Source organism: Bos indicus x Bos taurus, chromosome 6, assembly GCF_003369695.1.
Source record: "Bos indicus x Bos taurus breed Angus x Brahman F1 hybrid chromosome 6, Bos_hybrid_MaternalHap_v2.0, whole genome shotgun sequence".
In the NCBI taxonomy this organism is placed as follows: domain Eukaryota; kingdom Metazoa; phylum Chordata; class Mammalia; order Artiodactyla; family Bovidae; genus Bos; species Bos indicus x Bos taurus.
In genome coordinates, this window is record NC_040081.1 from 103,205,824 (window position 1) to 103,218,481 (window position 12,658).

Here is a 12,658-nt window from a genome sequence, read left to right on the forward strand (position 1 = left end):
GCCACCTGATGTGAAGCAATGACTCACTGGAAAAGACCCTGATCCTGGGAAAGATTGAAGACAGGAGGAGAAGGGGATGACAGAGGATGAGATGGTTGAATGGCATCACTGATTCGATGGACATGAGTTTGAGCAAGCTCCGGGAGTTGGTGATGGACAGGGAAGCCTTGCATTCTGCAGTCCATGGGGTCGCAAAGAATCAGACAACTGAACTGACATACAAATTTCTCATATATATCTTTGGGCTTCTCTGGTGGCTCAGATGGTAAAGAATCTGCCTGCAATGTAGGAGACCTCATATATATCTTTAGGGACATTCAAATATAAATGAAAATGGCAAGACTGTATTTTCTGCTCATCCATGATTTCTGGTATTGTCTTAGTGATGCCCTCTGTCTGAGTGCCATGTCTGCCACATAACCATTCACCCATTCATTATTCATTCACTGTTTCCAGGTTTCAGAATATGCCATGCTTGCACACTTCATTAGCAATCCCTTCATCAGGAGTGAAACTCTTGTCCTGCAATCGACCATGCACCCCAGTGTGTTTCTGCAGCAGCCTCAGCAATTACGCAGAGGTGACTAGAACGGAACGGCTTCTGTCAGCAGCGGCTCTTCACATACCTGTCATTTCAAAAGTGACTGGAGCTTAAGCATGAGAATAATGTGCTTTTTCAGATGACCTGACAAGAGAGAAGATTGATGGTGCAAGTCCTTATAAAGCTTGGGAGAGAGAAAAAAAAAGGGTACTTTGGAAGGGAAAATCCATTCATCCACCTACAAAGACCAGGAAAGCCTCCAGATGGTTCTCTTCCTGTCGGTTCTTGACCCTGTTTTACCCCTCAAGGCAGAGTCTGTCAGAGTCATCTCCCTGAAGCACCAGTTTAAGGGAATTTGCTTGTTTTTAATTTTTCTCTTATATTGAAGTACAGTTGATTAACAGTGTTGTGTTAATTTCAGGTATATACAACAAAGTGATTCAGTGATATGCATACATATCTATTCTTGGTAAATTCTTTTCCCATTTAGGTTATTACAGAATATTGAGCAAAGTTCCTAAGAGAAGTTTCATAGGTTCCCACTGCTCCGAAACAAAGGCAAGATTCCTGAGCTTTACCTTCAAGACATTACAAACAGTCTTCAGCTTACCTTTCTAGTCTTTTATTCTACTTCTACTTTTCTCATACCAAAATGTTGCCATGGTTATCTTTGGATAGTTTGGTTGAGGTAACATTTTTCTACATTGTCCATTCTAAAATTTCACTTTTCATTTTTATCAAACTTAGGCATGCATGCATTCTTTTAAAGAGTCGTGTAATTCTATGAGTTTTGTGCCCCCCAAAAAGCAGCCCTCTCAGCCACATACATACACATTTGCAAGCCCCAAGAGGTAACAACTTGTAATTGTTCAGTTTGATCTTTTGGTGTTTACATCCATATCGTTAAATACCATGCTTGCCTTCCCGTTTCTTTTGGGTATTTTGCCTCTCTCTTTTTTTTTTTTTGTCTATTTTTGGTATTATCTATTCACTTTTCTTTGTAGAAGATAAGATACAGCTGTTTTTCTTCTATCATCGTGCAACACATGAGCCCTTCCTATTCTCCCCCATATTCAATGCAGTTAGATCTTATTTAAGGTTTCTGTTACTATGATTATTTAAAAAGTATCCACATCTGAGTCATATAAAAACAGATTTTTTTTTCCTATATAACTTTTAGTTTTTTCTGGAGTCATTGTTGTCCTTTGATTTCTTTTTCTTTGGTTACTTTTCTATGTACTTATCACTAATTTAATTACTTTTTGGTGAATGGCCAAATATCCTATCAGGACCATCACACAAGTCATGTCATCTGTAATTTCCATTTTCTTAAGGACATCTTTGTCTGTGCCTCTGGATAGCTGTGCTCCAATCCAGGCATTGGTCTCTGTACTTCATGCACAGCTGCCATCTTGAGGTCATGCTACGAATTCCCTTCACTCTTCTCTTTCCTGACATGTTCCTTTAATGAAATACAGTCAGTTCAGTCACTCAGTTGTGTCTGACTCTTTGCGACTCCATAGACTGCAGCACGCCAGGCTTCCCTGTCCATCACCAAGCCACAGAACTTGCTCAAACTCATGTCCATCGAGTCAGTGATGGCATCCAACCATCTCATCCTCTGTCATCCCCTTCTCCTCCTGCCTTCAATCTTTCCCAGCATCAGGGTCTTTTCAAATGAGTCAGCTCTTCGCATCAGGTGGCCAAAGTATTAGAGTTTCAGCTTCAACATCAGTCCTTCCAATGAACATTCAGGACTGATTTCCTTTAGGATATACTGGTTGGATCTCCTTGCAGTCTAAGGGACTCTCAAGAGTCTTCTCCAACACCACAGTTCAAAAGCATCAATTCTTCAGCCCTCAGCTTTCATTATGGTCCAACTCTCACATCCATACATGACTACCGGAAAAACCATAGTTTTGACTAGACAGACCTTTGTTGGCAATGTAATATCTCTGCTTTTTAATATGCTGTCTAGGTTGGTCATAGCTTTTCTTCCAAGGAGCAAGAGTCTTTTAATTTCATGTCTGCAGTCACCATCTGCAGTGATTCTGGAGCCCAAAAAAATAAAGTCTGTCACTGTTCCCATTGTTTCCCCATTGAAATACATCCTGTATTAGTTTCCGAGGAAAGGACACATGAAGGATTTAATATTTTAAAATTTTGCAAGACTGAAAATGTTTCCTTCTGCTCCCATAATTGATGGATAATTTGACCCATCTTGGAATTCTGGAAACTTTTCGTGACTAATTTTGGTGATTTACTCCTGGTCTTTAATCTGCCTTTCTAGATCTCTAATTATTCAGACCGTTTATCTACTTTTCTTTTTTTACTATTTCCTTCTCTTTGTTCTTTTGCTTTACATTCTGGGGAACATCTTTTCTTTTTCAAACCTTTGAGTTGTGTTTTTTTTAATTTTATTTATTTATTTATTTTGGCTGTTCTGAGTCTTCTTTGCTGGGCAGGTTTTAGTCTTCTTTGCTGGGCAGGTTTTTTTCTTCTTTGCTGGGCAGGTTGTGGCGAATGGGGGCCACTCTCTAGTTGTGGCACCGGGCTTCTCATTTCAGTGGCCTGTCTTGTTGGGGGCACCGGCTCTAGAGCATGGACTCAGTAGTTGTGGCCCACGGCCCAGATGCCCTGCAGTCTGTGAGATCCTCCTGGACCAGGGACCAAACCCATGTCCCCCGAAGTGGTGAGCAGATTCCTCACCATTGAGCCACCAGGGAAGCCCTTGAATTTTTATTTATATTTTTAATTTTCATTTTTTTTTTCAAGAGCTTTTTTCCCCTCTCTCAACAGTCTCTTCTTAAGGAAATAACATTCTCTTGTTGTTTTAAGGCTTCTATAGCTCTTGTATCTTTCTGAGAACATTCATTTTTTAAGGTTTTTTTTTTTCAATTCCTGCATATTTATTGCTATCTCTATATTCATTAGAGTTTTCCCAGGAAAGTGGCCATCCTTGGTGGTCTGCTCATGTTTAAGAGTGGAGTACTTAAAAGCTGCTTGGAGTCTCTAAGCTGTAACTGGGGTTTGCAGACTGTGACCTTCACTCTGGTGTGATTGGGCTGAACCATGAACTTGGAGAACTCCTAACAACAGTATTTTTAGAACTTTTTTGAAGTCTGGTCAGAGTTCCCAGAGAAGACTAGTCTCCTGCCTTGCTGCACATATGTCAGGAGCCAAATGAGGGAAGAGGACTGAGATTTTTAGTAGTCAGTAGGTAAAGTTTCACTTGAGTAGAATAGCCTTCAGATCAGATTAGATCAGATCAGTCGCTCAGTCGTGTCCGACTCTTTGCGACCCCATGAATCGCAGCACGCCAGGCCTCCCTGTCCGTCACCAACTCCCGGAGTTCACTCAGACTCATGTCCATCGAGTCAGTGATGCCATCCAGCCATCTCATCCTCTGTCGTCCCCTTCTCCTCCTGCCCCCAGTCCCTCCCAGCATCAGAGTCTTTTCCAATGAGTCAGCTCTTCGCATGAGGTGGCCAAAGTACTGGAGTTTCAGCTTTAGCATCATTCCTTCCAAAGAAATCCCAGGGCTGATCTCCTTCAGAATGGACTGGTTGGATCTCCTTGCAGTCCAAGGGACTGTCAAGAGTCTTCTGCAACACCACAGTTCAAAAGCATCAATTCTTCAGCACTCAGCTTTCTTCACAGTCCAACTCTCGCATCCATACATGACCACAGGAAAAACTAGAACGGTAGATGCATGTTTTAAATCTACTTTCTTTCACCAGGAATCTCAATTGTTAATATTTTTCTACATTGTGTGTGTGTTTTATAATTAGAAATGAAGAAATTTCCTAAAGGAGGAAAGAAAACTCTTAATATTATAAGCTATTGGCTCCAAAATCACTACAGATGGTGACTGCAGCCATGAAATTAAAAGATGCTAACTCCTTGGAAGGAAAGTTATGACCAACCTAGATAGCATGTTCAAAAGCAGAGAAATTACTTTGCCAACAAAGGTTCATCTAGTCAAGGCTATGGTTTTTCCCGTGGTCATGTATGGATGTGAGAGTTGGACTGTGAAGAAGGCTGAGCATCGAAGAATTGATGGTTTTGAACTGTGGTGTTGCAGAAGACTCTTGAGAGTCCCTTGGACTGCAAGGAGATCCAACCAGTCCATTCTGAAGGAGATCAGCCCTGGATTTCTTTGGAAGGACTGATGCTAAAGCTGAAACTCCAGTACTTTGGCCACCTCATGCGAAGAATTGATTCATTGGAAAAGACTCTGATGCTGGGAGGGATTGAGGGCACGAGGAGAAGGGGACGACAGAGGATGAGATGGCTGGATGGCATCACTGACTCGATGGACGTGAGTCTCAGTGAACTCCGGGAGTTGGTCATGGACAGAGAGGCCTGGCGTGCTGCGATTCATGGGGTCGCAAAGAGTCAGACACAACTGAGTGACTGATCTGATCTGATTGTCTTTTATCTTTTTCCTGCACCCTAAAGGAAGCTCTATTTAACAAATTATAGTAATGATAGTGAAAATAATAGTAGTAGTAAGAATATGGCAGCTACTGTTTATTAGGGGCTTAAACCACAGACTGTACTAGACATTGTCACCTGTTATCTTATTGTCTGCTTTACACATCCAAAACCGAGACTCAGAAAAGTTAAGCAGTTTGTTTAGGTCACATAGCTACTTCGGTGGTAAGAGTTCATAAGAGATTACAGATCATCCACAAACAAAACTACACTGACTGGTTTAACCAAAGCCCACTGGCCTCCAAAGTCAAATTAATTTGTTTGAGATTTTTGCACTTTAATGATCTAGATGAGGGGGTGGGTGAAAATGTCTTTCCAGGCATAGAAATCGACTTTGCTATCTTAAATAATGATGTTTATTTAGCAGGGTGCTATTTCATTCAACAAGTATGAACATACCTTTACTGAGTCCACCCCCTTCTTGATGCAAGATAAAGGAGAAAGTCTTAAATTTTGAATCCATCCAGCAAAGCATGATGTAGACTGACCTGCGTTGGGGGGTGGCCAGCCACTCGAACAGGAGTGAATGCTTATATTTAAATAGTGTTTCATCAGCATCTCCTCCCAGCATTTGGATATAAAATTCCTGATGTGACTCCTTTCTGACCTCTGGCTTTCCTTTCTCTTTGCTGGTGACATCCTGGCCTCTTTCTATTCCTTGCCCGCTTCTCTCCAAGAAGGGTGCTATCTGATTGGTGGTATTAACGAGGGAACTGAGCTTCCCCCTCTCTTTAGAAGCCCGCCTGCCTGCAGGAAGCCCCCATTCTCTGACCATGATGTGATGAGCTTGTGGGGGAAGCTGGTTGTTTGGGGGAGTGTCCACTCATTTGCAAACTCATCTGAGCCACGTTCTCCAATCTAGTTTTCATCAATATTGAAGCTGACATTTGGTGTCTGGCTGGCTTACCCATGCATCCGGTTGCATTTGTTTCCAAACTTGTGCAAGGAGGAGGGGTGTGATGTCTTGAACTCCTTAGAGTCCCAATAATTCTCTGCTGATTGACAGGTTGATTTTATTTTGCAATAAAGGACATCAGAGAGAGCATAGAAGAAACTCCTTCAAAATGCACATTCTGTCAGGGAAACTAGGAAATTGTTTGAGCTTCACATTTAAAATAAGAGTATTTAGCAGCACACTGTTTTGGAAGTGAATTTTTATTACTTTAGGTGGTTTGAATATTTAATTAAATCGGTCATTAATACTTCATAGAAATGCAAATCTGTATCTTTTCCCAGGAGTTCTTTTAGACAAGGATGAAAGCCCCCTTTAGAGGCACATTCTCATGGTGCTGGAATTAACAAATTAAGTTTTCCAAAGAAGAAAGAAATAGGTTGTTAAAGAATTTTTCTTTTCTTACTTTCACTGTCCAGGTTGTTCTTGCAGTATATACAAAAGGCTTTACACTTATCCCCCATTTTAGGAATAACTTTGCATATATAGGGCTTCCCTTGTGGCTCAACTGGTAAAGAATCTGCCTGGAATGCGGGAGACTTGGGTTCAATCCCTGGGTTGGGAAGATCCCTTGGAGAAGGGAAAGGCTACCCACTCCAGTATTCTGGCCTGGAGAATTCCATGGACTGTATAGTCCATGGGGTCGCAAAGAGTCAGACACGACTGAGCAACTTTCACTTTTGCATAAATAAAATGAGCTGTCCCTCCTGGCTACCTCACTGTACCCTGCGTGTCTCCAGGGGACTAGACCTTATAGCTTACTGGAGCCATTACCTGTCCAAAGGTGGGGAAGATTGAAATCACATGGAGGAAACATGAAAATTTTGCTCATGGCAGGTGTGTCATGAGGGGGCCTTTCATCCTTTTCTTGTTTATCTCCCATCACTCACGTTTTTCCTTTTTAAGAACTTTAGTAGGCTTTCCATAGCCCCCTTTCTGTTGCCTCCAGAGAAAGGCTACCTACTTTGACCTGGTGGTGAGGGTCTCTGTGCTGTGGTCTCTGTCTGACCTCTATGTCCTTATCTTCCACTTTTCCTCTCAGTTTTGGTCTGATTCACCCTCTCACTAATCCCATAGGGACCCCGTGCATTCCGGCCTCAGTGCCTCTGGTTTTTTGGTCCCTCTTCCTGAATGCCTGGATCCTTCAATATCCAGCTCAAATGCCGAGGTCTTCACAACTTTCCCCTCCCCCTTCCCCTTCTCCATCCTCTAAACTATCGTAGCCCTGTATAAAGACCTCCTTTATGGCACCAACCATGTGCCTGCATGCTCAGTCACTTCAGTCCTGGCTGACCTTTTGTGACCCCATGGACCAGACTCCTCTGTCCATGGGATTCTCCAGGTAAGAAGACTGGAGTGGGTTGCCATGCCCTCCTCCAGGGGATATTCCCAACTCAGGGATTGACCTGCATCTCCTGCATTGCAGGTGGAGTCATTACCACTGAGCCACCAGGGGAGCCTGGCACCAACCATGTCCTACCTTTAATAATAAAATTAAAATGAACAATAAACAACAACCGCTAACCATCATTGAACACTCCAATGTGTCAGGCACTGTTATAGTCAATTAAAAATAGTGGATTATTTAATAATCAAAATAATTCTATTTATTTTGCTTCTGGCCAAGACAGAATTTGGAGAAAGAAATGGCAACCCACTCCAGTATTCTTGCCTGGAGAATCCCATGGACAAAGGAGCCTGGTGGGCTACAGTCCATGGGGTCACAAAGAGTAGGACACGACTGAGCTACTAACACACACACAGACAGAATTAAAGCATCAAATTATCCCCTCACCTAAAACACAACAAAAAGGAATGAACAAAATGTATGAAACAGTGGTTTTTTGAAAACTCTGGTTATTGTTCAGATGATCAGTCATGTCTGACTCTGCGACTCCATGGACTGCAGCACGCCAGGCTTCCCTGTCCGTCACCAATTCCAGAGTTTGCTCAAACTCATGTCCATTGAGTCAGTGATGCTATTTAACCATCCCATCCTCTGTTTTCCCCTTCTCCTCCTGCCCTGAATCTTTCCCAGCATCAGGGTCTTTTCTAATGAGTCAGCTCTTTGCGTTAGGTAGCCAAAGTATTGGAGCTTCAGCTTCAGCATCAGTCCTTCCAATGAATATTCAGGAATGATTTCCTTTAGGATTGACTGGTTTGATCTCCTTGAGGTCTAAGGGACTCTCAAGAGTCTTCTCCAACAACACAAGTTCAAAAGCATCAATTTTTAGGTGCTCAGCTTTCTTTATAGTCCAAATCTCACACCCATACATGAACACTGGAAAAGCCATAGCTTTGACTAGATGAACCTTTGTCAGCAAAGTAATGTCTCTGCTTTTTAATATGCCTCTAGGTTGGTCATAGCTTTTCTTCCGGGGAGCAAGCGTCTTTTAACCTCATGGCTGCAGTCACCATCTGCAGTGATTTTGGAGCCCAAGAAAATAAAGTCTGACACTGTTTCCCTTGTTTCCCCTTTTATTTGCCATGAAATGATGGAACTGGATGCCATGATCTTAGTTTTTTTGAATGTTGAGTTTTAAGCCAGTTTTTTCACTCTCCTCTTTCACCTTCATCAAGAGGCTTTTTAGTTCCTCTTCACTTTTTGCCATAAGGGTGGTGTCATCTGCATATCTGAGGTTATTGATATTTCTCCCAGCAATCTTGATTCCAGCTTGTGCTTCATTCAGCCTGGCATTTCTCATGATATGCTCTGCATGTAAGTTAGGATGACATGTAAAGCCCTGATATACTCCTTCCTCTGTTTGGAATCAGTGCATTGTTCCATGTCTGGTTCTAACTGTTGGTTCTTGACCTGGACAACAATCAAAAGTGATCCCTGAGATACAGGAAACAAACTGAATTGAGCCTATGATCTGGTGACAGATCGCCAGGCAGGTGGCTGTCCACCTGGTGCTCCAAACCAGGAAGGAGTGGGGTCTAGTAACATCCTTTTGATAACAAGACTTCATGTTTCCTCTGAGCAGGGAAATGAAGTTCTCAAAAAGCAGAGATGTCCCTTTGCTGACCAAGGTCCGTATAGTTGAAGTTGTGGTTTTTCTAATAGTCATGTGTGGATGTGAGAGTTGGACCATAAAGAAGGCTGAGTGCCAGAGAATTGATGCTTACAAATTGTGGTGTTGGAGAACACTTTTGAGAGTCCCTTGGACTGCAAGGAGATCAAACCAGTCAGTCGTAAGGAAATCAACCCTGAATATTCATTGGAAGGACTGAAGCTGAAACTCCAATACTTTGATCACCAGATGGAAAGAGTTGACTCACTAGAAAAGACCCTGATGCTGGGAAAGATTGCGGGCTGGAGGAGAAGTGGGTGACAGAGGATAAGATGGCTAGATGGCATCACCAACTCAATGGACATGAGTTTGTGCAAACTCTGAGTGATAGTGAAGGACAGGGAAGCCTGGCGTGCTGCAGTCCATGCAGTCACAAAGAGCTGGACACAACTTAGCGGCTGAAGAATAATAGCAACTTGCAGAGGAACTGTTTCATGCTGTGGTTCTGCCTGTTATTGCCTCGGGTCCCTGATAATAGTGGGCTGTTTTGTGAGCCACATATGCAGGTCCCCGCAGTGTGTCTTTGAAGAACTAGTTTCCTTTGTCGTTCTTCCTTCTCCAGGGCCTGTGGCCAGGACCACCTCTCCAAGAAGCCTTTGAAGTTTCTCTAAGCAGAATTTTCTTTTCCAGCCAATAACAGCCAAAGAGGACTATTTGCTTTGTTGGGGCACTTTTCCCCTCCTCCCTGTGGCAGAGTTTTTTTTTGAAGGACAGATCATATAGGTGAAATCTGAGCCCTTCAAGCTGGGACTTGCTCTCCTCTGAAGGACACTCAATGAGGACAGGAAAATTATGCAGAAATGGGAGAACCCAGGGCATCGTCCTCTGCCAGCCTCTACATCATGGAAATATGCCAACTACTTTAAAACCTCTAAATACAAACATGTGACTCTTAAAAATAGCTTATGTGACAGGAAAAAATGTTTCACAAACTTTTTTTTTTTCAATTTTTTTTGGTGGTAAAATATACATAACATGAAATGTACTATCTTAACCATTTTCTCAGCGTCCAGTTCAGTGGCATTAAGTACATTAACATTGTGCATAACCATTAACACCATCCATCCCCAGAAATTTTGTGTCTTCCCAAAATGAAACTTTGTCTCCATTAAGCACTAACTCCCACCATTCCTCTCCCCAGCCTTTGGTAACCACCATCCTATGTTCTCACCCTATGAACTTGACTGTTCTAGGAGACTCATATAAGCAGAATCCTATGGGAATTCATGCATTTGTGACTGCCTGATTTCACTGTCATCCACATTGTAGCATCTGCTTGAATTTACTTCCTTTTCAAGGCTGCATAATATTCCATCATGTAGATTAAAGAGCCCATTCTGTTTATCTCTCCATCTGTTGAGCAGCACTTGGGTTGCTTTGACTTTGGGCTACTTGGAATATAATTCCACAAACCGTTAACGTGAAATTAAAGGCTTCATCAAGATATGGTGCTTATGCAGGCTACTTTGAGGGTTGTGCTTTAGCTTTCCGGGCAGGGGACTGGAGTGTATACTTACCCTTAGGGGCTCAAGTGGTGAAATCAGAGAGTTGAGTTACATGAGCTCAGTCATGTCCGACTCTGCAACCCCATGGCCTGTAGCTCACCAGGCTCCTCTATCACGGAATTCTCTAGGTGAGAATACTGGAGGGGGTTGCCATTTCCTCCTCCAGGGGATCTTCCCAACCCAGGGATCAAATCCAGGTCTCCTACATTGCAAGCAGATTCTTTACCATCTATTAGACTATGTTGTTCTCTGTAGCAGGTTTTCTAGAGAAAGTGTAAGAGGTAGTAATGTGGAGAAAAAAATGTAGAGATGCTGGAATGAACAAACTATTAATACTTAGTTGAGTGAAGGATTCTTTCATTGAGAATTTCTTCTGAGCCCTTCAGGTGCTAAGGCCCTCCCCCAGAGGAGTTGTTCTGCTGGTGCCAACTGCGAAGAGGAACTTGAGAGATGAAGGAAACACAGAGAAGGGGGCGATAGATATGCCAAGTGAAGTGAAGTCACTCAGTCGTGTCTGACTCTTTGCGACCTCATAGACTGTAGCCTAACAGGTTCCTCTGTCCATGGGATTTTCCAGGCAAGAATACTGGAGTGGGTTGCCATTTCCTTCTCCAGGAGATCTTCCCAACCCAGGGACTAAACCCGGGTCTCCCCAGTACTTAGTTGAGTGAAGGATTCTTTCATTTAGAATTTCTTCTGAGCCCTGCAGGTGCTAAGGACCTTCCCCAGAGGAGTTTTGTTCTGCTGGGGTAAACAGTATGGTGCCAACTGGGAAGAGAAGCTTGAGAGATGAAGGAAACACAGAGAAGGGGGCGAGAGATATGCAAAGTGAGGATGCTTCAAAGTGGCCCCTTGGGAACCAGAGATGCAGAGAACAAACAGGAGGTTTTCCAGAGGATGAGGATGCGTGGCATTTGAATCATAGTAAAGAGTTTGGATTTGCAGATGCAAGGAGCCTGGTGGGCAGGGCATGAGCCATCATGGGTATTGAAGTCTAGGTGTGGGGTGGCGGTGGCGAAACAGACCAGCTGTACCTTAGCCTGAATGGGGGTGGGAAGGGCTTGGAGACCTCGTTAGGAAGACTGAACTTTCATCCTGTAGGATGGGGAAGCTTGAAGGATTTTTCCCTGGAGAGCAACACAGTTCAGTTTCCCTCCAAGAATGATAAATGTGGAATGAACAGCTAGATTCCAAAAGCCCCGCAGTGAGCCTCTTTATGAGCGGAAGTGCCCTTGCTGTCTTAATTACGCTGAGATTCCAGTACTGTTGCTTCTAACTCTTGAGACCTTCCTCAGGGTCCCGACTGGATGACTGGCTGCCTACCTGCACTGATACAAATAGCACCAATACCAGCTGCTGTTTGTAAGCTGCACGTTCTGTCCTCTTCCCTCCCCTTACTTACCGCTCTCTGGTCTCTGGCTGGCCCCTCCCAGGTCCGAGGAGAATTGCTTCGGGAGAGAGTGCAACAGCTGGAGGCCCAGGAGGGACTCTTTGCCGAGTCCCTTGTCTCCCTGCAGTTCCAGAAGGCAGCGAGGATGGCCAGAACCCTATGGGCGTACACCGCCCTCCTGAGCATCCAGGACCTGCTTCTGGAGGAGCTGAACTCATCAGAGACCCTGACCAAGTCAGCCTGCATGCAGATCCTGGAGTCTCACAGCCCGGTGAGTGCAGGACCCAGGAAGGAAAGGATGCCTGCTACATTGCATCCCTCAGTGGTTCTTTCTGGTGACTGCCTCCATTTCTCCCACCATCGGACGGGTGATCCGCCGCCCTGTCTCTGCCGAGGGGTCCTGGGGAGGGCTGAGTGAGGTAACTTACATGGGAGGCTGGTGCACTGTTGCTGCCCAAGGCTTCTCTATTTCGTTGCCTTCAGAAGCAAACCTTTTAAATGTTAGCATTTTTAACATCTGGGAACCTGGGATTCCTTTTGCAGCCAGCAGCTGTTTGTTTCTTTGATAGTGCTATGAAAAGTAGAGAGAGAAATGGCAACCCACCCCAGTATTCTTGCTTGGAGAATCCCATGGACACAGAAGCCTTGTAGGTTCCCAGTCCATGGGATCCCAAGAGTCGGATACGACCTAGCAACTAA

At 43.8% G+C, this 12,658-nt stretch overlaps 1 protein-coding gene across 7 annotated transcripts in view; it reads left to right on the plus strand.

Annotated features, from left to right (window-relative positions):
• EVC2 (EvC ciliary complex subunit 2) overlaps positions 1-12,658 on the plus strand; it is a 165,787-nt gene that overhangs the window by 131,713 nt on the left and 21,416 nt on the right. For all 7 annotated transcript variants that reach the window (XM_027545002.1, XM_027545001.1, XM_027544998.1 and 4 more), the window contains one exon: positions 12,003-12,230. In XM_027545002.1, the coding sequence (XP_027400803.1) occupies positions 12,003-12,230 (228 nt within the window). The remainder of the gene's footprint in view (positions 1-12,002; positions 12,231-12,658) is intronic.